Genomic DNA, 25,121 nt, shown 5'->3' with positions numbered 1-25,121 from the left:
CGGAAGGCAGCTTTGAGCACTGATCAATCATCCAGCGAGAAGTCAACGCTCCGGCGCGGATTGACCCTGCTGGCTCTTCGTACTTCCTTTGTGGCGCGAAGTTTCCATTGCTTGCCGGGAAGTGTAGTTCTTGGGGCTAGAAGAGGCCGCACCAGAGCCGCCGTGCGCATGCGCATGCGCGAATGCGGCCCAGCTGGGACTGCGGACCCCAGTCGGGAAAAGTCCGGTAATGCCGGGAACGCGTCCAATGAGTCGGGGGCCTGAGAAGGGAGAATGGGTGTCGGGGAGGCTGGTGCAGGGGTGGTGGTGGAAATGATCACAGCGGAGCGAGACGGCACTCAGCGAGAAGCCCGACGGGGAGACGGGAGACCTGGATTCTGGTCCTGGCTCTACCCTGGACTCCCTGAGTGCTCTGAGGCAGATCGCTTTCCTCCTCTAACCCCTCCAAGCAGTGAGAAAGTTTCTGTCCGGAGTCCCCACAGGGCCCCTCCCTGGCTGTGTGTGTTGATAAATTGAGATCCTATTAAGATCTGCGCATCACAGCTGACAAGCGCTTGGCTCTGTGCCCCTCAAAGTGACCCAGAGTTTTGGCTTTGACATCCGCCTGAGACAGCAGCATTTGCGGCGGGCCCTGGCTGGATCCCCAGTTGCACCTGCTTCGTGGAGGCCGTGGGGGACGCGGAGCCGCCCAGGGACAAACTCAATGAAAGGATCAGCCGAGGACTGTCAGGCCTCTGTGCATATTTGTATTGAAGGATGGACCCAGTCTCTAAATTAAATACCTATGCAGAGAGTTTAAGCTCCAGCAAGCAGTTGAAAAATCATACCCCCTTAGTCTAGCTGCTTGCCTACAGTAGATACACGATGAATATTTGATTTGAGAAGGGTCCATTTTTATAGGAAGGCCATTTCTTCAGCTCCAGCTATCAGGAACTTGCCCAATATGGTAGGAGTGCCTTCATAACTTTGAGTACTTCCTTATTCGACAGAGTTTTTGCTCTTTTCTTTCTGTGATACAGATTGTAACCATCCCTATTGGAGGCCCCAGCCGTGCTCCAGCCAGGTGCTGTAAGGCTGGTGATGCTTCTGCGCTACCTGGTTCATTTCATACACAGTAACAAGAGCCTCCTGAAATTGCTATTACCATACCTGCCTGTTGCCTTGCCAAGGTTGGCTTATGTGTGAGTGTGTTGTCATGTGCTGTCATGGAGGCCAAGGGGGAGCAAAAGGAAAGGAGGCAGATGATGAGGCCCCAGAGGCCACAGCGAGGGAAGCCTAGTTCCTGAGGTGCTAAGACTGAAGGGGAACTGCCCGGACCCGCTCCCTCCCACCCCCCCCACCCCACCCCCCGCCAAGATTACAGTGAGCCACATGTCCAGCCCCTGAGCCAGGAGATATTCCTCCCTTCCTCCCTTGGTGTTAACAAGCCAAGCATCCCAACAAAGATCCCAGTTTGTTACCGGCAGCCACATCTTAGGGAATCCAGATCATATTCCTACAGTGAAGGGCTGACGCCATAGAGAGGCCACCGTCCTTCCTTAGTCATCCAAGTCTGTGAAGAATGATTGTCAGTTGTGTGTGGGCCATCTGCCCACTTAAGATCTGAAGTTTTGATGTGACGGGCATCCATGATGTCCAGTTCCCTCATGTTAAGATAGGAGCCTTGCTCAGCCCTTTTGCTGAGGCAAGCAAGGTAAAATGAAAGACTTAGAGTTGGCCACACTGGCTAGGCAGCTGCCACATGTACAATACTGGTGTTAACTGAAGAAGGTTAGGACATTGTGTTGCATTTTGAGTTTCTACCATCATAGGAACTAGGTCTGATATTATAAACCCCCAGACCCAACCTGTGTCTGAAACCTAAACAAAGCCTGAGTATTTCAGCTAAGACTACCCACCAAAGTGCCACTTATTAGCCTCATTCCTTTGATAAGCTGGCCCAGGTCCCAGTAACTTCATTATCAGAGACAGACGGCATCACTTAGAGTGGTGCTGCTGCCTTTTGGAAACTGAGAATCCAGCCCCCAACACCCCTGCATGGTCTCCTTCTTTCTTTGCACTGGCGGTAGTAGTAAGAGGTAAGCATTTGGCTAAGGCAGCTTGTTTATTCAAAAAAAATCCACAGCTGCTTAAAGATTTTTAAAGTAATTTTTGTCAACAGAGGCATAACTGAATGATGAAACCAGTTTTCTCTCTCTCCCCTCCCTCCCTTTTTTTGTTTGCAGACTTGAGGTTGCAAAGCCTCAGGGACTTCTTTCATTACTCACAGAAACCTCCTGCACCTTTGCGATGGCACAAAGGGACTGTTTTCTTAGCCTTAGTCTGAATGACTGCCGAGAAGGAAGGCAAAGGTAGAGCAATTGGATCTCTGGCTCTCCCAGTAGCTTCGGACCTCAGACTTTATTAAACCCCTTTCTGGGCCTAAGGACAAAGATCACATGAACAAATGATTTTGAGTCATGAACGAAAAATCTTGCTTTTTCCATAATGAGAAAGAATTAAGAGTTGGACAGGTAAGCATGTATGCTGCTTTGGGAAAGCTGTTGGTTTGGGATAGATCATTAATTACAGTAAGACAAGAATATATCAAGAGAATGTAGAGCTTTATAAATATTAAGGAAAAACCCTGATTATAGTCTCTAGTTCTCTCTTGGGCTTTTTTGTTTGTTTGTTTTTGTTTTTTGTTTTTAAGAGGGTCTTACTCTGTCACTCAGAGTAGAGTGCAATGGCACAATCACAGCTTACTGCCACCTCCAACTCCCGGGCTCTAGCAATCCTTCTGGCTCAGCTCCTGAATACCTAGGGCTACCGGCCACCAGTTCTCTTTGTTCTATAAGAAGGAGCCTCTGTTCACCTCAGGGCTAATTGCCTTTCCTAATAGCTTGTTTTCCTGATAACCCACTTGTTTTCTAAGTGGGTTATAGGATTTTGTTTTGGATTTATTTATGTATTTTTTAAAAACACAATGGTAAATTAGTACATATACTCTGTCCTTTGCTTTTTCATTTAATATACCATGAATGTTGTTCCATAATGCCCATGAAGCACTTGCTTATTGTTCTTTATGGCTATATGGTATCTCAATGAGTGAATATCTTTAATTTGTTTAATCAACCCATTAGCAGACATTTATGGTTTTCCCAGACGTTTGCTATTATAAACAGTGCTACAATGTATGACACTGGAAATATAAACATGTCATTTTGCACATGGGTGGGTATGTTTATTAGATACATTACTAGAATGCAACAGCAAGTCCCAAATATATAAAACACGTATGATTTTGTCAGGTATTATCAAGCTATAGAGATAGTAACGGTTTACTCTCCAGTGTGTTATGTAGCACTTGGCATTGTGGCCAACAAAGGGTGTTACCAGACTTTTTGACTTTTGATAATCTGACAAATGAAACTTATCTCAGAATAGTTTTATTTGGAATTTCTTTCCTGAGTGAGGTCAAGCATTTATTCATGTTTAAGACCAATTTATGTTTCCTTTTATTTACACTGTCCATATCCTTTGTCCATGTTTCCACTGGTTTGGGTTTTGTTCTTGTTTTTCTTTCTTTTGAAACAGTCTTGCTCTGTCATCCCAGCTAGAGTACAGTGGTATCATCATAGCTCACTGCAGCCTCAAATGCCTGGGCTCAAGCAATCCTCCTGCCTCAGCCTCCCTCAGCCTCCCAAGTAGCTGGGACTACATGTGCATGCCACCACGCCTGGCTAATTTTTCCCATTTTTAGTAGAGACAGGGTCTTGCTCTTGCTCAGGCTGGTCTCAAACTCCTGACCTCAAGCGATCCTCCCACCTCGGCTTTCCAGAGTGCTAGGATTACAAGCGTGAACCACCACACCCAGCCGGGTTTTATTTTTCTTAATGATTTGTAGGATTTTTAACAACATATTTGGAAAATTAGCCCTGTATCTGTGATATGAGTTCCAAACAATTGGTCAAGTTGAGGTTTTTTTTCAACTCTAATAGCGGAAAGGTTTGGCTGAGCAAGGAGCCCATAGGAAACTGCCTCACTGAACTTTACGCAGAGAGCCCTGAGACTTTTAAAAGAGCTACGAAATCTGTGCAAGATTTTTGAGATAACGTTAAGCTTTTTGCAGTTTTTTTAAAGACCAGGTTAAACAGAAATTTTCTTATACACTATTCCTGATATTAGTTACCTTCTCTAGAATTTATCCATTTTTTGTGGTTGTGTGAAAAGCTGCAACATTTAAACTATCATCTCAGGGATATTAATATATGCCTGAGAGATTGACCCTGGTCTGTTTTACAGGACGAAAGAGTGTCTGCTGGGCACTCTACAACCTATGACAAGGACAACAGCGCTCTTTCCGCTTTCAGAGGAATTCCTGTATGTATCACCCACACCTCAGTGCCTCCCGCTTTTATTGTTTGCTACTGTGTGGTGCCAGGCACTGTGCTGGGCACTGGGGACACAAGGATGGCATAGACCCTAGCCTTCAGGAGCTCACACTTGGGAGGAGGAAGTGTGAGGCACAAACATGCAAAACAGCCTGTATCTGATAAGATAATTGCTATAATGCAGCAGAGTATAAAATACAGTGGGAATACAAAAGTCACATCATAGTCTCAAATGAGTTGTGGTGTGAATTTCTGTTTATTTGCTATTCCTAAGGAGGGCATGCACTTGTCCCCCACATCACCCAACTCCTATGTCATACTTGAAGTTTTCCAGGTACCTCACTTTCAGATTGACTCTAATCAGCCCATCAGGGCAAACTAGGTCCTTCAGTACAGTGGGTGGGAAGTGTTTCTGTGTGTTGGGGGGATGTGGATTCTGTCCTCACACTAATGGTCAGCTGCTCCTACAGATCTCGGAGTTGAAGAACCACAGAATTCTCCCGGCCCTGACCACAGAAGCTAATGGATGGGAGCCAGGTGGGAAGGTCCCCTTCAGGGCCTTGGAGTCTGGGAGGGACCCAAGTCAGACCTTCCCATGGATCTACTTTTCATCGTTTGAATTTCTCTCACTCCCTGTCCTTTAGAATTTTGTAGATTCACCACTTCTCAAGGAAAGTTAAAATCAACACTGGATTAGGAGTCAAAACACCTGAGTTCTGATCTCTGTCTGCTAGTGATTTACTGTGTGCCTCTGGGCAAGTCATATAATCTCTGTGTCTACAGTGCAAATGTAATATTAATTTAATATTGATTGTCTCCCTTAACCTCAAAGGGATGTTATGAAAAATGAGGCAGTATATGTGAAAAGGCTTTGAAAATGTATCTGCTCTATGTGGCACATCCCTGTAGTGTATTTACAGCTCATTCCACTTGCCAGTCGATTAGGGAGAAAGGTCCACTCACCAGTTCAGAAGCACCAGTTCTGGAATCAGGTATCTCTAGTTTAAATCCTGGCTCTCTTACCCACCAACTACATGACCTTGAGCAAGCTACTAAACCTTTCTACCCCTCACTTTCCTCATCTATAAAACAGGGATTATATCAGAACCTGTGTGATAGGAATTTTGTAAGGATTAAACAAGATAATGTAGATAGTGCTGAACACACAAAATATAAATCATAATGAGTGCTCATTGGTATGTATTGTTATGTTTAAATCCTACACACTAAAATTGTAATCTTCAGCTATATGGAACTTTTAAGAATATTCTAATGTGGAAACATTATTTGGACTTCTACAAAGTTTCTTTTAATGGTATTTTATCTTTATGATGACAAACACAACATTAATATGTTAATAATTTTTTCCATAAATGCCAAAGTATTTCATATTTGAATACAATGGGCATTTTTGTGCCAGATATTTTTAGTCATATTAAACAAACATAATTCTTTTTGGGTTGCTCCCAGCTAATTTAAATGAATAGGCTGACTAAATCAGCAGGGCTGTTTCCTGTGTGAGTAAGTGGAAGAGAGCCAAAATAAAGGAGACAATTTTAAAAAGGAAAAAAAAAAAAAAAAAAGAACCATAACAATGTGAGCCACGTTAATTGTCCTGAAGATTTGTCCTTTGCCCCAGTGTTCTCCAGTTGGTGAGGGGAAAATAGTTTGTTTTTTTTATTATTATTATATTTCCTGGAAAATGGTTTTTATGTCAAGGTCATCTTCAGAGGTAGAAGGCTTCTGGCTGGTTCCAAGAGGAAAGGAGAAGAAGCCCTTCTAAGGTTTGGGCATTTGTCTCCAGTTTTTAGGCACCAACTTGATCATTCTGGTTGAGACCTTCTGCTTTCTGCTCGTGAGCCTGTTGTGACAGAAATTCCCACCCCTCCTACCGCTGTGGTTTGTGCTCCTGGCTCACAGACTTTGATCATTCTGCTCATAGTCTGAGGGTATGGCGGGGCGGGGCTGGAGGTTGATGACATGCTCATAGGTGAGTGTGTGAAAGGTGAAGAGTCAATAAAGCGGCATGTGGGTGAAGGGGTGGGGAGAGCCCATTCAGCATCACTTTGTCCCTTCTTTTCATTTCATCTTTTAAGGTCCCATGCTGAAAGCATAGTTTTATTTTCTTGATTGTCAAAGGTCAAATATTCTGTTTTTTTTCCTCCAACTCCTGGGGTGAAGGAATCCTCCCACCTCACCCTCCTGGGTAGTTAGGACTACAGGCACACACCACCAAGCCTGGCTCATGTTTTTACCAAGACAGGGTCTCGATATGTTGCCCACACTGCTCTTGAACTCCTGGCCTCAAGCGATCCTTTGGCCTCGGCCTTCCAAAATGCTGAGATTACAAGCGGAGTCACTACACCCGGCCCAACGTCAAGTATTCCATCAAAGTCATCTAGTTTGGAAGCCCACAGGCTCAGTGTCTACTTCACCAGACTGGAGCTGGCAAGGTGGAATTTCCTAGAGTTCTAGACATTTAGGACCCAGGACCCATCTCACCTGCTACCACGTCCATTGCCCTGCTGAACGTATGCCCACAGCTGTGTCTAGAATAATAGTTTACCTTTGGGCCACATACTCTCCTGAAAGGTTGAAGAATCAACTCATCCTCACAACAGTCCCATGAGGAGTTACAGATGATTAAGTAACTCCCCCAAAGAAATATAGCTACTAAGTGGAAAAATGAAACATTCATGGCCCAGGGCGGTGGCTCACGCCTGTAATCCTAGCACTCTAGGAAGCCGAGGCAGGAGGATCATTCCAGGTCAGGAGTTTGAGACCAGCCTGAGCAAGAGTGAGACCCTGTCTCTACTAAAAATAGAAAGAAATTATCTGGCCAACTAAATATATGCATAGAAAAAATTAGCTGGGCATGGTGGCGCATGCCTGTAATCCCAGCTACTCAGGAGGCTGAGGCAGTAGGATTGCTTAAACCCAGGCGCTTGAAGTTGCTGTGAGCTAGGCTGACGCCACAGCACTCACTCTAGCCTGGGCAACAAAGCGAGACTCTGTCTCAAAAAAAAAAGGAAGCATTCATGTGCAGTTTGGCTCTTAAGTGAGCTTTCAGCAACTATCATCTCTTGCTTCCCAGCCACTTTCTCTTCCTCATTCTCCAGTAGTGTTTGGTGGCATTTTATTTAATCTGCAGGTATATTCTCCAAATGGTTTATTGTCATGTGATGTCCTCAGCCAAGATTGTGAAGCAGAGAGGAGCTATCCTAACCTACTTGTACCACTGATGCTGGAGAGATCATAATTTTTGGTATTGAACTGAAGTCTCTCCATCCTTCCCCTTATTTGTTGATGTCTCTATAGCAAATTGGAAAAGCCAGTGACAGAAAAAGCCAGTAGTAGTTTGGGCCAGAGAGTGACAACTGTGGTTTGGAGAAAAGGGCTGTGTGGTGGCTATAGAGAACTTATCTTGCTGCTAGTTTATTCTCCCACTTTCCCCGCTTTTATTGTGCATTCATTCATCACACTTTCATTGAGCAGCTATCCTGTGTCGGGCTCTGTGTTAGCCCTGGAGAAGCCTGTCCTTGTGTAGCTCACAGTGCAGTGGGAGAGACAGTTACCACACTACGATAAGCACTGGGTGTTGGGGTCTCACAAAGAAGTGGCTCCTAATCCAGACTGATGAGGCCAAAGAAGGCATCCAGGTGAGGGTGAGGTCAGAGCTAACTGAGGGGTGAGGAGGAGCTACACCAGCAGGGGGTGGCACTGAAGGTGACAGTAGCTGGGGTCCTGAGTCTTCAGCAGAGGGAACACAGTCTATGCAAAGGCACTGAGGGGTGGGAGTGGGCAGAGCATGTTGAGGAATTTCAGGTAGTTCTGGATGGCCCTGGGGCAAAGCCAGGGAGGTTAGAAGGATGTAGAAGGCCGGGCTTGGTGGCTCATGCCTATATTCCTGGCACTCTGGGAGGCCGAAGCTGGAAGATCACTTGAGGTCAGGAGTTCAAGACCAGCCTGAGCAAGAGTGAGACCCCGTCTCTACCAAAACTACAAAAAAATAAAAATTATCTGGGCATGCACACCTGTAGTCCCAGCTACTTGGGAGGCCACTATGATGATGCCACTGCACTCTACCTAGGGCAACAGAACGAGACTTTGTCTCAAAAAAAAAATTAGATCTACAAATGCTCTTCATCTTATGATGGAGCCACATACCGATAAACCCATCCTAAAGTCAAACAATTATAGGTGGAACCATCCTAAATCCAGATGCTCCTTGACCCACAGTGGGGCCAGGTCCCGATAAACTCATACAGAGTCAAAAAATCATAAGTTGAATCCGTTGTAATTCAGGGACCATCTGTAGGTTGTAAAGGTGTTTTGATGCTGTGCTGTAGAGTATAGGTTTATCTTGAGGGCTATGGAGAATCCCTGGAGGGTTTTGAGCAGGCAGGTGACATCAGATCTGCTTTTCAAAAGCTCATTCTGGCACTTATGTGAAGAGGAGATCAGAGGGCAACAAGACCCCAGACGGGCAGACAAGGCTGGGGTCTGTGATAGAGGTTGAGACACAGCTGGATTTCAGAGGGTCTCTGTTTCTTATTATTGCAGTTGTGAGTACAGAGGTGCTCAGAGCCCAAGAAGAATGGGAAGCTGTGGAGACCATCCAGCCAGAGACAGGTAACTGCAGGAATGGCACTGTCTCCACACAGCCCTGCTGCCAGCAAAGGCACTATCCACACGTGTGGCTGGTGTTTCTGTGACTCTGGATCAGGAGACAGAATTCCTGAGAGCTCTCATTTTAGTGACGTAATGTAGAATAAAATCTCTTTTTCAAGCCCAAAGATGATGACACGCCACCCCTGGAGGAATCGGGAATGAACGTGGGGGAAAGGGCTGCCATCCCTGCCCATCTCCCAGCCAGCCCTGAGAGGAGCCAGGGAGGACCCTGGTCAGGGTCAGCTTCTGTAGGGTGATGAGGTCAAGCAGGAGGAGGGAGGCAGGCAGCCATGGCACTTGCACAAGGCTGCTCACGTTGTTCACTGTACTAGGAAGTCCCTGGGGATAGGGGTGAAGCCATCTGCTGGAAGGCCCTGACACTGGGTAAAAACTGTCTCATGTTTCTTTCTGAGAGTTTTAGATGGAGCTACAGGAGGGTAGAACTAGGATCTGTGTCTCCACTGAGCCCCATTTGAGCTCCTGGAGAGATGTTACAGTGAATGGTATCAGCCCTCACCCCTTTTGCTAACTGATTAAGTTACTTTTCTATGGGCTGTAACAGTTCACTCTGACATAGGTGGGGATCCTATACAGGGTGTGATAAGGGGCAAAGTGGAAATTAGGAAGGGCCCCTCAACAAACTGGTGGCATGCTCCTAGGTGAGTACCTACTCTAGGCAGTGACCCGCCCCTTCACAGATGGGTAGAACTTAGGGAGCCCCTTGCAGGGCAAATGTGTCCCATACTCACTACAGAGGTCTGCCTATCAAGAGCAAATAGCCTAGTCCAAAAAGACAGTCAGCCCAGCAGACAATGCCAGCGCCCTGAAAGAGGAATGGTTGTAGCTGTAGGTGTCTGATGTTCAGCTGGAAACCAGTGCTTGGCTTGGAGGTGACAACCAGGAGGCCCTCAGTAAATGTTTGCTGACAGAATGACTATCATCACAAATCCTGAAGTGTCTTCCCTTTTGCCACAGGGAGCCGGGCCTGCTCTACACAGCCTGGGCAGCTAATCTCCTTCAGTGAGGCCCTGCAGCACTTCCAAACTGTGGACCTCTCCTCCTTCAAGGTATGGCAGTAGGGAGATTTGGGGTCTCAAGCAAAGCACCTTTTTCCCAGGAGCCAGGTTTCCATTCTACCAGGATAGGGCACTGGGCAAGCAAGATGGAAGCTTCCAGTTGAAGGCCTTATCTTTCCTAAGGTCTTGGGGCCAGGCTCATGGGTGGCCTAGGACCCATGCTTCATGCAGGGCCCTGGTAGCCTCTGTGGGACTTTCCCATAAAGCTCTTGTGGCCCTGTCATTCAGGGGCTTCTGTAGCTGGTCCTCTATTCCTCCTTCTTAGGGCTGGGAGGTCTGGCATCAAGTACTGGGTAGTTCTGTGGGGAGACAAGGCAACCTGTCCAGGGAGCTGAGTAATTGGTGGAAACTGGAAGAAAATCTTCCCTTCCCTCCAGGAGCCAGAAGGTATTTGGGAATTTAAGAAAGATGAGGGGTTGGAAAAAGAAGGACTATGGAGGGCAACAAAAGCTGGGGGCTTTCTGGAACATCCTGAGTAACCAGTAGGGAGTTGAGAAGAATATGATTTCAGGTCTTCAACCTAAAACCTGGCTCAAGAGAGACACTGAAAAGGAATCGGGTTGGTATATAGGACCTGGTGAGCCTGAAGCTACCAAAATGAGAATATTCTAAGGCCTGCAGCAGTGGCTCTGAACCATGAGAAGCCACCATGACCTAGTTTAGGAAGAGCTAGTTGTGGCCAGAAGACTCCAGCTACCCCTCAGAGGCAGCTAACTCCAGTGAGTTCCCACTGGCTCTATAATCCTGGAAGTTGAGAGGGCTGCCAGATGTTGTCATTTATGTCCTTTACACACAGAGAGATAGAGACAGATATACAGTGGGGTAGAACAGCCCTCTGGGAAGCTGGCCTGGCATTTATCTGACTGTGGCGGGGAGTTTCCCTAGCTGGGGGCATCTGTAGCCTCCGTGGGAGTCAGTGGAACAGCTAGTTCTGGAAAAGCCCAGAAGTCTAAATGCAGGAGACTGGCTGGTAATGCCTATGCCAAAGAGACCTTTGCAAGACCTCTCTTTAGCCTTGCAAAGAACCAGGCAGCTGGAAGAGTCTAGCTCCAGAGACTCCACAGGTGCTTCACAGCTACTGCCCCATTTTCCTGCCCAAAGACCAGCCGATTGGCTGGAGGAACCACCTCTGTCTGCGCAAATTGCCCCTGGTCTGATCCTGATGGTAAGTTCATTAAGGCCGGTAAACCCAGCCGTCTGCCCATTGCCTGCACCTTCCTCCCCAGAAAAGAATCCAGCCAACCGTTCGAAGGACCGGGCTCGCCGCTCTCCGGCACTACCTCTTTGGGCCTCCAAAGCTCCACCAGGGCCTTCAGGAAGAAAGGGACTTCGTGCTGACCATTGCTCAGTGTGAGTGCACGGGGGCTGCCCCAGGGCACGTGCTGCATATGTGGTCATGCAGAGAGCACTGTTTGCCCACCCTGTTGCTGAGACTAAGCCAAGGGTCTCACATAGTCCATGTTGTAGGGGGCAGGTGGGAGGCGAGAGTGGGATCTGGGAACGGGGTGTCTTGAGCACAGTCCAGATCTAACATTCTTCGAGAAGCACCCAGTCCTCCCCTGAGGGGCAATCTGGCAGAAAGTATGGATGTGTTTTGGGGCAGGTGGCCTGGATAGCCAAGACCCAGTGCATGGCCGAGTCCTCCAGACCATCTATAAGAAGCTGACCGGCTCCAAGTTTGACTGCGCCCTCCGCGGAGACCACTGGGAGGACCTGGGCTTTCAGGGTAAGATGGAAGAGTAGTTCATCGTCTCTTTCTTGCCCCTGATTCCGGGACTCGAGTGAGAGGCCAGGTGTCCTCTTCCAGCCATGCCAGCGGGATATCTGGGGGAAAGCTCTTCAGGAGCAGGGTGCAGCACATGCACAGACGCTGGCGTGAAACGTGCTTGCTGTGTTTGAAAAATGGCAAAGACTGTGGCTGAGGTAGACATGAGAGTGACGGGAGAAAAGATCAGTTTGTGGCCCTGCAGCCGTTTTAAGACATTTACCCTAAGTGAGATGGAAAGCACTGGAGTGATATGATTTAGTGATCTGGTTTCTCTGGGTCTTTTTCCTCTTTTTTTAAAATATTGCTGAGAGTTTCATTATATATTATTTTATTTTTTGAAAGAAACAAATAGGTTTCACCTGTTTTGGGACTATACTTTTTTTTCAAAATCATATCAAATATATTTGTACAGAATATTAGGTTATTTTTTTTTTTTTTTAGGCTGGTCAAGTGGAGCAGTGGGAGGAATATTAGGTTATTAAGTATGGAATGTCCAATTTCTCTAAGTGCTAACTTTTATAGTTGATATCTCTGACATTTCACTTTGACACTTCTTGTTGTGTTTTGTTTTTTTATTGTGAAGGTACATCCTCATTCTTTCAAATGCATATTTTGGCTTGTGATTATCTTTCACATTTTTTTTAGAGCAATTTTTGTGAAACCGTGGATAAGTCAAAAATTCGTGTTATTTTTGAATATGAGTTTCATTTGTGGAACCAATGCAGTGCAGACAGCTCAAAATATCAACAAAGTGTTTGGGAAGGATGTGGCTAATGAACACACAGTACATCAGTGGTTTGAGAAGTTCCATTCTGGTGATTTTAATCTTGAAAATGAGCCACGGGGGTGACCTGAGACCAAGGTGGATAATGATGAGCTGAAAGCTGTAGTGGAAGTGAATCCATCTCAACCTAACGAGAATTAGCAGCAAGGTTTGACGTTACTATTCCAACAATATTGGACCATTTGAAACAAATTGGCAAGGTAAAGCAGCTGGATAGATGGGTTCCACGTGAATTAAACGAGCGTCAGAAGGTACTTCGTCTCTAATCTTGCCTTTCTTTGCTGTCATGAAAGAAAGGCAAACCACTTCTACATCTTATTGTTACATGTGATAAAAAATGGACTCTTTTTGACAATCACAAGTGTTGGGCACAATGGTTGGATAAAGATGAAGTGCCAAAACACAGTCTAAAACTGAGTATTCATCAAAAAAAGCTAATGGTGTCTGGTTGGTTGTCCAGTGCTGGTATTATCCACTACAGCTTCATGAAACCTGATCAATCAATTACAGCAGACGTCTACTGCAACCAGTTGGATGAAATGATGAGGATGCTTGCAATTAAACAGCCAAGATTGGTCAACAGAGCACAGGCCAATCCTCTTGCAAGACCACATTGCACGAACAACACTGCTGAAACTACAGAAGCTGGCCTTGGAAACTCTCTGTCATCCACCCGTATTCACCAGACCTTGCACCAACTGACTCCCACTTCCTCCAGGCTTTCGACCACTTCTTCTTTTTTTTGAGACAGAGTCTCACTCTCTTGCTTGGGCTAGAGTACCATGGCATCAGCCTAGCTCACAGCAACCTCAAACTCCTGGGCTCAAGCGATCCTCCTGCCTCAGCCTCCTGGGTAGCTGGGACTACAGGCACATGACACCGTGTATGGCTACTTTTTTCTATTTTTAGTTGTTTGGCTGATTTCTTTCTATTTATGGTAGAGACGGCATCTTGCTCTTGCTCAGGCTGGTCTCGAACTCCTGAGCTCAAGCAATCCTCCCGCCTCGGCCTCCCAGAGTGCTAGGATTACAGACATGATAGACCACTTCTTTCAAGCAAAAATACTCACTTCTTAATAAGCTGTAGAAAATGCCTTTTGAGATTTCATAGCCACTCACTCTCCAGGCTTCTTTGCTGCTGGCATAAGCAAGCTACTATTAAGATGGAAAAACTGTGTTGATAGTTTAGGCACATACTTTGATTAATGGTACAGCTTCTTGTTTGAGATATAATAAACTATACTTTTGATTCGAAATCGGACATTTCATATTTAATGACCTAATTTTTTGTTTTTTGTTTGTTTTTGGAGACAGAATTTCACTCTGTTACCCTGGCTAGAGTTCAGTGGCATCATCACAGCTCACTGACTACAACTTCAAACTCCTGGGCTCAAGCAATCCTCCTGTCTCAGCCTCCTGGGTAGCTGGGACTACAGGTGTGCACCACTACACCTGGCTAATGTTTTCTATTTTTAGTAGAGATGGGGTCTTGCTCTTCTTGCTCAGGCTGGTCTCAACATAGTGAGACCTCATCTCCATAAAAAAAATTTTAAAAAAACCAATTAAAGAAAACTTTACATACTCATAGTTAATTGTTAGTCTGTTGTTATTGAGAATGGGTTTGGGTCCCTGTATGTCCCTCATCTATAATGTAATTGTCTTAAATATATCCTTTTTGTTTCTTTTTTAATTTTAAAAAAAATTTAAATTTTTTTCTCTTACTTTTGTTTTTTTATTTCCTGGGAATACTTCCTTAATTACTCCCACATTAAATGTATCCTTTTTATATATTGAGAATCATACCAAACAATGTTATGATTTTTGTTTAAACCATCAAACATAATTTTAAAAACTCTGGAGGAGAAGGAAGGTCTGTTGTATTTACTCACATATTTACTCTTTCCATTGTTCTTTCTTCCTTCCTGATATTCCAAGTTTCCCTCTTTTATCATTTCTTTCCATTTCAAGAACTTCCTTAGCCATTCACTCAGAGTAGGTCTCCTGGCCATAAATTCTCTTAGTTTTCCTTTATCTGAGAATATCTTGATTTCCTTTTCACTCCTGAATTCTCTGGATAGAGAATTCCAGACTGACAGTTCTTTCCTTTCAGCACTTGAAAATGTGCTACTTCCTTCTGGTCTGTGTGGTTTCTGATGAGAAATCTGCTGTCATTTGAATTCTCTCTCCCTTATAGGTAAGGAGTTGTTTTTCTTTTGGCTTGCAAGATCTTTTCTTTGTCTTTAGTTTCTAGGAGTTTGATTGTGATGTGTCATTGTATGGATTGTGTGGATTTCTTTTTTTTCTTTTCTTTTTTTTTTTTTTTTAAAGATGGGGTCTCACTCGGTCACCCAAGCTGGAGTGTAGTGGTGCAATCATAGCTCACTGTAGGCTCAAACTCCTGGGCTCAAGCAATCCTCCTGCCTCAAGCCTCCCAAGTAGCTGGTACTACAGGCATATGCTACCACACCTGGCTAATTTTTGTTTCTCATTTTTTGTAGAGACAGGGTCTCGCTGTGTTGCCCAGGCTGGTCTCAAACTCTTGGGCTCAAGGGATCCTCCCGCCTCAGCCTCCCAAAGTGCTGGGATTACAGGCATGAGCCAATGCACCCAGCCCATTTTATGGATTTCTTTGGGCTTATCCTGATTGGGGTTAGCTCAGCATCTTGAATTTGTAGATTTCTGTCTTTTGCCAAATTTGGTAAATTTTCAGCTGTGATTACTTTGAATACTTTCTTCAGCCTCACTTTCTCCTCTCTTGTGGTGCTCTGATGACACAAATGCTAGATCTTCGTTCATTTTTAAAATCTTTGTTACAGCCTCATAGATCTCCAAGGCTCTGTCCATTTTTGTTTTTGTTTTCTCTCCCTCTGTTGTTCAGATTGAGTAATTTCTATTGTTCCATCTTCAAATTCACTATCTTTCCTCTGTTGTCTCCATTTTCCTTCTTAGCCCACCCAGTGAGTTTTTAGTTTGAGTTACTGTATTTTTCAATTCTAAAGTTTCCACGTGGTTCTTCTTTGTAGCTGCTATTTCTGTATTGAGACTTTCTATCTTTTCATTTTTTTCAAAGTGCATTTGTTCATAATGGCTATTCAAAGGCATTTAATGGCAGGTGCTATAGTAGTTTTCTGTCATTGCTGTAACAAATTACCACAAACTTAGTGATTTAAAGCAGGCCGGGCGCGGTGGCTCACGCCTGTAATCCTAGCACTCTGGGAGGCCGAGGCGGGTGGATCGCTCGAGGTCAGGAGTTCAAGACCAGCCTGAGCAAGAGTGAGACCCCGTCTCTACTAAAAATAGAAAGAAATTATATGGACAACTAAAATATATATATACAAAAAATTAGCCGGGCATGGTGGCACATGCCTGTAGTCCCAGCTACTCGGGAGGCTGAGGCAGTAGGATCGCTTGAGCCCAGGAGTTTGAGGTTGCTGTGAGCTAGACTGACGCCACGGCACTCACTCTAGCCCGGGCAACAGAGTGAGACTTTGTCTCAGAAAAAAAATAAATAAATAAAGCAACACAAATTGACTTATTATCTTATAGTTTCCTAGTTCAGAAGTGACACAGGTCTCGCTGGGGTGAGATCAGGGTGTCCGCGGTGCTGCATTCCTTTTTGGAGGCTCGAGGAGAAAATCCATTTCCTTCTTTGGCAGCATCTAGAAGCCACCTTCTTTCTCTGTCTTCAGTGTCAGAAACAGCAGTTGTCTCACCCTGATTCCATCCTCACTTCTGTTTCTCTGGCTCTGTACGTCTCTCCTTCCACTTTTAAGAACCCTTCTGAGTACACCGGGCCCACCCAGACAATCCAGGATCGTCTTCCTTCCTGCTGCTCAGCAACCTTAATTCCATCTGCGATCCTAATCCCCTTTGCCTGCAGTGTGACATACTCATTAGTTCTGGGGATTTGGACACAGACATCTTTGGGGGGGTGGGGGCCACTATTCTGCCAACCACAGCTGCTTTAAAATCCTTGTCAGATAATTCCGACATCTGTGTCATCTCAGTGTTGGTGTCCCTGGATTGTCCTTTCTCATTCCCACTGCAATTTTCCTGGTTCTTGGTGTAACAGGTGATATGTAATCCTGGACATTTGGGTAGTCTGTTGAGAGACTCTGGATTTTATTTGCATCTTCTGCTTTAGCAGCTTTCCCCTGATGCTGTGCCAGCGGGAGGGGTGGGGATGGAGGTCCCGGTGTCCCACTTGGCCTGAGCTGATACCACGGGCTGGGGGCCAGGAGTGCCTCGTTTCTTCCCACGTGGGCTCCACTGACATTGCGGAGGGGGCCAGGGTGCTCCTTACTAGTGGGAAGGACAAAGTCTCAGCTCCCTGCTTGGCCCTCTCAGACACTCCCCGGTGGAGCTAAGGGGCACCTCAGTACAGTCAGGCAAGGGTGGAAGTCTGGGCTCCCCAGCAGCGTTTGCTGGGGAAGAGTGGGACTGGGGCCGAATTTTTGTCTGTGGTGTTTGGCTGGAGGAAGGTAGATGTTGGCTAAAGCTTCCTGTCTTGCTAGGCTGTTCCTTCTCTGGCCCTGTGGCTAGAGAGAGGAGCTTTTCTTGGGGCTTTCTGGCCGCCCCATTGGCGTTTCTGGGTTGCTGCCTTCTCTGGCACCCAGAGACTATGGAGGGTCACAGCAATGAGAAAACTGCCCCACCAGGCCCGGGAGTCCCCACTTGTTTGGTCCTATGGCCCCCGCTCTGCGTGTTAGAGCCAGTCCCAGGAGTGTGGCAGGAAGTGGACCTGTGCTTCTCATGCTCCTCCAGCTCTGGGAAGAGGCCAGCGTCAGGGCACCTTCCCACCCAGGGCCCTTAAAGCTCAAGGGAACAGGGACTTCCTCAAGCATTGCTCGCCGTCACAGCCCCTCTCCTCGTGGTTTCTGTTACAGGAGCAAATCCAGCCACAGACCTGAGAGGGGCAGGCTTCCTCGCCCTCCTGCACCTGCTCTACCTGGTGATGGATTCACAGACCTTGCTGATGGCGCAGGAGATTTTCCGCTTGTCTCGTCACCACATCCAGGTGGGGCTTTGGTGGGAGGCAGAGGGGAGGGCTGTGGAGCTAGGACCTGAGCAGCCAAGAGGGCCTCACAGGTAGACAGCTCTCACTGGGAGGGCTCTCAGGACAGCCGAGGCACACCTGGAATGGGCTCGCCTGTCAGTCTGACCCGTGTCGTAGTCTGAGCTCCACCACTCCTCAGCTGTGTGTCTCAAGCAATTCCCTCAACTCCTCAGAGCCTTGGGTTCCTCCTCTGCAGAATGGATATGATGGAACCTGTAGCTAGCTCATTGGGAAAATGAAACCAGATAATGTGCAAAAGCACTAGACACAACTGTGAGGTTGCTGTTTCCATTCTCTGCTTTCCCTGAGGAAATCCCTTGCCCGGTATTGGTAGCTTCTCCTGACCCTGAAGGAAGAGACTGAGCCTTCGTGTGACCAAGAGGAAAAGCTTTACCCCTGTGGGTCGGGTGACTGCTGGAGTTACTGACAGGCCGGAGGTGGCTTCTTTGAGGCGACCTTGGTCTCTGTCCAGATCTGCTTTCTGAGGTTGGGTTTCACAGTTTTCCCAAGTAGTAAAAGGTGGTAGTCCCTGCATTTTAGAAAACAAGTTGGACCTGTTTCCTGCCTTCTCTCTCTCCCAGATTCGTGGGACCTGGGATTCGTTCATTCACTTAACAAACATTTATTCAGCATCCCTGGTGCTAGTTATTTTTCTTAGTGCTGGAGATCCATCAGTGGACAAGTCAGGCAAAGACGGATTCTTGCTATGTTGCCCAGGCTAGTTTTGAACTCCTGGCCTCAAGCGATCCTCCCACCTCAGCCTCTGGAAATGCTGGGATTACAGGCATGAGCCACCGTACCTGGCCCCAATCTGTTTTTTACCCCTTCACCTGCTGGCCTTTGTGGAATTTATCAGGCACTTTTATTTCCTCCACAATATGTACGTGAGACAGTAAGAAGCAATGGCAGTATAGTCAACAATAATGCATTATACATTTGAAAAGGTAAGAGGGTAGAGCTCATGTTAAGTGTCGTTACCACAATAAAATATTTTTTAATAAGGAATAATAACAGCTTACTACCATAAAATAAAATAAGAAGGCTAGTGTGGGTGTCAGGAAGCTAAATCCTAGCTCAATCTGCAGTAGTATTAGCTGTGACTTAAGGCAAATCGCTTAACCTCTCTGGGCCTCAGTTTGCTCTTCTATGAAATGAGGACTTGGCCTAAATAATCCTAAAGTCCCTTCCAGCTTTTTTTTTGCTTCTTTGAACTATAAGTAATTCTAATGTTTTAAAGTGAAACTTGACCGCCAGCCCTCACGTACCTTGAAAACACAGAGTTTTCCAGGAGGCAGCCTGTGAGGTCAGAATAACAGCTGGTCGGGACACAGCCCTGCCAGCAGCCTGTCCTGTTCTTTCCTAAGGAGAAAGCCGAAGTTTCAGGTGCCTGTGGAATATCCTGCTAGAGGAAATTGACCAAAAACTACAAATGCTGGGGCACTCGCAGACTCTGTCCAGCGCAGTGGTGTGGACAGGGCTACAGCAGTCTCACCGAGAGACAGGGTGCGCCGGGCTCCTTGCTGGCAGGCAAGGGAGCACTTGATGATAATGTTTACTCACAGCCAACAGTATATATAGCTCTCCAAGCAGTGTCTCCCATCCCTTTATTCCGTCAACCTGACATCCTGTGAGAGAGGTAGGGCAGAGACCAGCCTTGTCAACCTCCTCTTCCCGGAGAGGCATGTGTGGGTCAGAGAGGCAGAGTGCTTTGCACAGAGCCGAAGCTGGTAAGTGGGGAAGCTGGGCCTGGAGCCCACGTGTGCTGACAGCTGGCCGGGTGTTGGGTCCCTACAGCAGTGATTCCTGCCAGCAGCACACTTCAGAAGCACCTAGGGGCCGGAGTACGGATGCCCAGGCCCCTCCCCAGAACTGTGGAATCTTCAGGGGTTGCGCCAGGTCAGCAGCAGCCTCAAAAGATGCTGTCTTCCCACTTCAGCATTCAAAGGCGTTTAAGCCCAATTGTGAGGCATGAGGACAAATGGGATTTTAAATGGAAGCACAAAAATATCGAGGTCTGATTTCCTCTGCTGTCCTAACGTCAGTTCCCTAAACACAGCCTCAATGTAGTATTTTAGCTCTAAACAGTGCTTTTTAGGTCTAGGGGAACTGCTAGGGGAAAGGAGACGTTTAGATCTAAAATCCAATTTTCCTCTGCTTTTTGGTAAGTGGACTTTATAAGAATGTTCCCAAGAGTAGATGAACACTAGGTTTAGGTCCTATGTTAATTATATTGCTGTCATATTCTTGTTCCTGTATCTGTTTTTAGATCAGAAGAAATCAAGGGAAGGGGTGATATTATGCAAGTGTATATGATAATTAAATAGGCAGTACTGATTTCTCCATGAAGGTGTAAATGTATTGCTGCTGGCCTCAGCTACCCGTGTTGAGGCAAGGATCGTAACAATGAACAGGGACTGTGCCCAGTATTTTGCATATGTGATCTCAATGTTCACAGGCACCGTGTGAGATAGGTAGTGAGATAAAATGTAAACTGTTAATAAAACCTATCTCATAGAGTTTTTGTAATGATTAGCGACTTGACTCTGCCCAGCATGGCACTAGTGCTGGGTTCCCGAACCCACTCCCAGGTGCGATGACGCACTGAGAGGGCTCATAGGACTCAACGTAAAGTCGTACTTACAGCTCTGATTTAGCGCAGCAGAAGCAAGATCAGCAAAGGCAAGCAGTGCGTGGGACAACCCATAGGAAACCAGGAGCTGGTGTCCAAGAGTCCTCTCCCAGTGGAATCGCACAGATACACTTCATTCCTCCAGCGTCAAGTTGTGCAACACACGTGTAAAATGTTGCCAACTGGGTAAGCTCATTAGAGACTCAGTACCCAGGGTTTTCACTGGGGGCTGGTCATGTAGGCACCCTCTGCCTGGCACATCCCGAAATTCCAGAGTCACAGAAGGAAAGCAGGTGTTTAGCATCAACCATCTTGTTTGCACAAGCAGTTCAGGAGCAGTGAATCATCCTTATCAGTTAGGGAATGGTGGGAACCTCCTCAAAATCCAAGTTCTCAGATGCCAGCCATAGACCAACCTTGTAAGCACGACTTTGTAAGTAAGGATGGCAGTCTCAGGCCTGCCATGATATTAATAACTCTCTTCTGCACAGCACTCAGAGTTTATTTCCTTTTTGAATTTGAGAGATGGGAAGGCTTAGTCTCATAGAGGTTGGGTGGCCTTCTCAAGGACACACAGCTGACAGGTAGCCAGGCTAACATCTGAAATCCATGAAAGACCCTGAAAAAATCTCTGTGGATCCAGAAGACCTGCAGTCCAGCACTGTCCAGTATAACTTTCCTCACTGATGGAAATGTTCTAGATATTGGAAATGCACTGTCCAATATAGTGGCTACTAAGCACACGTGACTGCTGAGCACTGGAAATGTGGCTAGTACCACCAAGGGGCTGAATTTTAAATTTTATTTAATTTTTAATTCATTTAAATTTAAACAGGTCTGACATGGTAGCACATGCCTGTAATCCCAGTGGTTTGAGAGGCTGAGGCAGGAGGATCACTTGAGGCCAGGAGCCTAAGACCAGCCTGGACAACATAGTGAGACCCCATCTCTAGAAAAAATAGAAAAATTAGCCAGGTGTGGTAGTATAGGCCTGTACTCCGGGAGGTACTCCAGAGGCTGAGGCAGGAGGATCACTTGAGCCCAGGAGTTTGAGGCTGCAGTGAGCTGTGATCGCACCACTGCACTCTAGGCTGGTGACAGAGTGAGACCCTGTCTTAAATAAATAAATAATAAGCAAATAAATGAATAACTAAAATTTAAATAGCTACATGTAGCTAGTGGCTACCATCCTGGCCAGCACAATGCAGAGGATTTTTCCTCTAGTAGAAGCAGGTAGGATAAATAAACTTTTTTTTTTTTTTTTGGCTCTTATTCTATACTAAGGAATGTACATGTTCCTCTCAGTGGATGTCTTTGTGTGTATGCAACAGGGCAAAATAACATATTATGTCTGCAAATTCCCTGGGAAAATCTCCTTTCCCTTTAGAAATCATGCTTGGTTTTATGGTTATTAAGGAACAGGGAGGAAATTGCCCCCCTAAAAGCATTAACTCAGACCCTGCAGAGGATTCTGGGGCCTGTCCTGGTGGAGCAGCCCTGCTGCACTCAGGCTGCCGCCTCTCGGGAATGTGACCTGCACAGCCAGCTGTCAGGCCTCTGTGTTACGGAGACATGGGTGTGCTGGCAAGTCAAGGCTGACCTCTGACTTCCTGCATCTTCTCTGCTTTTGGACGAGGTGCCCATGAGCAGCCAGATAACCAGCAGCCTAGAGAAGTGAGAGGAGACTTCAAGAACCTATAGTTAGTTAGAGAACCGAGCCTCACTCCTGCGCTCATCCCGGCCCCCCAGGGTGGGGTGGGCCATCATCGGCAGCTCAGGGGTGAGTCTGGTGAAGGCCCAGAGAACCAGTGGGCCAGACGATGAAGAGGCTGGAGGCGCATGCAGGAGTGCCTCGAACAACCTCGGTTGGCATTGTGGTTCCGATGCCTTAGGAAAGCTATTTAAGGTCACTGAGCCTCAGTTCCTCATCTGTAAGATGGGAAGAAGGTTACTAGGAAAATTAAGATAAATTAAGATTGGCTGCTGCCTCTGGAGCTGATTGCCTGTGGGCCCCACTACCCTGCCAATGACAGGAAACACACCACACAAGGTGAGAGGTGGTGTTGCCACTGACCAGGTGCCCCTCCATTGCAGCAATTCCCTTTCTGTTTGATGTCCGTGAACATCACCCGCATCGCCATCCAGGCCTTGAGAGAGGAGTGTCTCTCCAGGTAAGTCCCCAGCTACCAGCTGATTAGAGTGACTCAGCAGAGCCTGGTTCATTCCCAGCCCTACCTCATTCTCCCCAGCGCCCCTCCTCCCCTGCTGGCCCCTGGAGGGCCAGGACAAAGTCCCTGTGCACCAGCCTCCCCAGCACGTGTCACCTCCCCACACTGACCTCAGATGTGAGGCCACCTGGGGAATGGCAGGGGCTTACTGGCTTTGGGCTGGCTTCCCTGGGGGAATGGGGAGGGAGGGCAGGAGGGCACCCAGATGTCAGCCCTCGTCATTGGCTGAGCAGATCACCTCCCTTGTCCTGTAGGGAGTGTAATCGGCAGCAGAAGGTCATCCCAGTAGTGAACAGCTTCTACGCTGCCACCTTCCTCCACCTCGCACACGTCTGGAGGACACAGCAGAAGACCATCTCAGACTCAGGCTTTGTCCTCAAAGGTACGCTCGCTCTTCTGGGGACACTGAGGCTCCTGCATGCCAGTGTGCCCGGTCCAGAGACCCCAGGGTGGCTGCTAGACTGGTTTTGGCTGTAGTTTCCCCAACCCTCATCCACACTCTCTCAAACCCCAGCTTGCCCAAGTCTTCACCAGCCCACCCTCTGGAACCTGCTACTTCTCCTTTCTCTCCACCCTCTCCTTTCTGGTCTTATGCCTAGGGTGTTCATATTTTCTGAATCCAAAATTAGAAGCTGGGTCAACAGTTGTCCTGGACAGCGTAGCCTGTGTGGTCCCTGTGGCTATATCTGGTTCCTCAGCCTCCCTCTCTGGTGGTCTCTCCATGTTAGGTGACTCCATCACCGTTCTCTACATAGGATAGGGGTGGGGTGCTCCCTAGAGCTATGACTGAGGCCCTGACGATTGTGCCATCCAAAGCCTCCTCAAGCCTTCTGTCCCCAATTCTCTCTGTTCCAGACTTGGAAGTGTTAGCCAAGAAGAGCCCACGGCGGCTGCTCAAGACCCTGGAGATCTACTTGGCTGGGGTGTCAAAGGGACAGTCCTCCTTGTTGGGGGCAAAGTGCTGTGGGCCACAAGCCCCTTACTCCAAGGACCTCACCTTCACAGGTGTCTGTGACCTGCAACCTCACTCCTCCGAAGGCACGTGGCTGATCTGACCGTCCCAGAGACTGATTGCTAAAAAGACCTAAAGGCTGGGCTGCACCCAGAGGTGCATGGCCAGCCATGTCAGGAGCCCTGGCTGAGCCAGGCCCCTTCCTCAGCAAGGGGGACATAGGAAGCTCCTGGGCCAAGTACCCTCCCCTCACTGCCCTGAGGCATTGGGGCAGGTAGGCTTGACCCACACCCTGCAGATCTGCCTCCAGAGCAAAGAGAATCTCACCTTGGTCTCAGCTGGGCTGCAATCTACACAGTTGAGTTCCAGGTTATTTCAATGGGAGCGAATGGATCATGAGATGGGACAGCCCCATGTGGATATGTGGATATTCTGTACATGCCCACGTGGGAAGGAGATGCCCGAGTCGAGGCAGCCAGAATTCTGACTCCCTGGCAGCAGGGCTCTCAGGCCAGGTGTCTGTGCAGTTAGGACTGGAAGGAGGGAGACAGCAGTGGCAGCGGCCAACAGGGGGCGGCATAACCTAGAGCAAGCTGCCTGGGACCTCAGCTGGGGGGAGGGGCTTCCTCTCCTCCATCCACCAGGCGGGTCAGGGCCCCTGAGGGTTTCTGGCCTTTCACTTACCCTACCCTCTTCTTCCTAGTCCCTCCCCTCCATTGTTTACCATCTAGACATGGGCATTTGGCTAGGCATGTCCCATGCCTGCCCCATCCTAACCCCTCATAAGTTGAGACTTCCTTCTGTAGAGGCTGTGCACATCCCGTGATGGTTTTCTGGCCTGGCTGAGGGAAGGAGGAAATTCACACACCAGCAGTTTCAACTAAAGGAATTGTTCTAGTTTAAGGGTCTCAAGGGTTTTCTTCCAAGACAAGTCTTGCACCTTCCTGTGGCCCTGTTGTTCCAGAGCCTGGTTAGAGCCAGGCACACCAGCGGGTGAAGGCACAGGTGGCTTCCGGCCTCATCATCGGCTCAGGAGAGAGAAGGTTGCCTGTGCCCTGGCCAGACTCCTGCTGAGTTCATAGGATGTCCAGCCTCCACTTTGGAATACGGGTCAGGTCTTCCCCCCATCCCTTTTACCCGCTCTGGGACCCCGAGGCTAACTCCGCAGACCCCAGCACACTCCAAGGCCAGTCCACATGGGCCCTGGGAGCCTCTAGCTGGACGGGAAGCCTATGCCCGTTACTGGGTCATTTCTTCCCAACTCACACCCTGTGGTCACAATGTCACTCTCTGCTCACAATTTCAGGCCTTGGGACATTAGCAATAACAATCCAGGAATTTTTAAGTTGCAGTTCTGTTGATGGACAGATTATAGGGGGTGCCTGAACCCTCTGAAAGTAGATGCAAAGATCATCTGTGTATTGTCTTGGGACAAGACTAGGACCTTTTTGTTTTCTTTTCTTTTCTTTTTTTTTTTTTTTTGAGACAGGGTCTTGCTCGTTGGTTGGTCAGGCTAGAGTGCAGTGGTGGGATCATGTCTCACTGTAAGCTCAAATTCCTGGGATTAAGAGATCCTCCTGCCACA

The 25,121-nt window shown here is 47.4% G+C and overlaps 1 protein-coding gene across 1 annotated transcript; it reads left to right on the top strand.

The window, feature by feature from the left end:
* Positions 1-192: 192 nt before the first annotated feature.
* Positions 193-24,909, top strand: ELMOD3 (ELMO domain containing 3). The gene is made up of 13 exons (XM_069493992.1): positions 193-226; positions 1,020-1,169; positions 2,226-2,513; positions 4,285-4,362; positions 4,844-4,910; positions 8,937-9,005; positions 10,020-10,111; positions 11,347-11,470; positions 11,724-11,846; positions 17,558-17,688; positions 22,451-22,527; positions 22,839-22,966; positions 23,440-24,909. The coding sequence occupies exons 3-13, from the start codon at positions 2,460-2,462 to the stop codon at positions 23,637-23,639; spliced, it is 1,143 nt and encodes a 380-aa protein (XP_069350093.1). The 5' UTR covers positions 193-226; positions 1,020-1,169; positions 2,226-2,459; the 3' UTR covers positions 23,640-24,909.
* The last annotated feature ends 212 nt before the right edge of the window (positions 24,910-25,121 follow it).

The sequence above is a fragment of the Eulemur rufifrons genome, chromosome 19 (genome assembly GCF_041146395.1).
Source record: "Eulemur rufifrons isolate Redbay chromosome 19, OSU_ERuf_1, whole genome shotgun sequence".
In the NCBI taxonomy this organism is placed as follows: domain Eukaryota; kingdom Metazoa; phylum Chordata; class Mammalia; order Primates; family Lemuridae; genus Eulemur; species Eulemur rufifrons.
The sequence above is the reverse complement of the archived record's forward strand: the minus strand, read 5'-3'. Positions and strand labels throughout refer to the sequence as shown.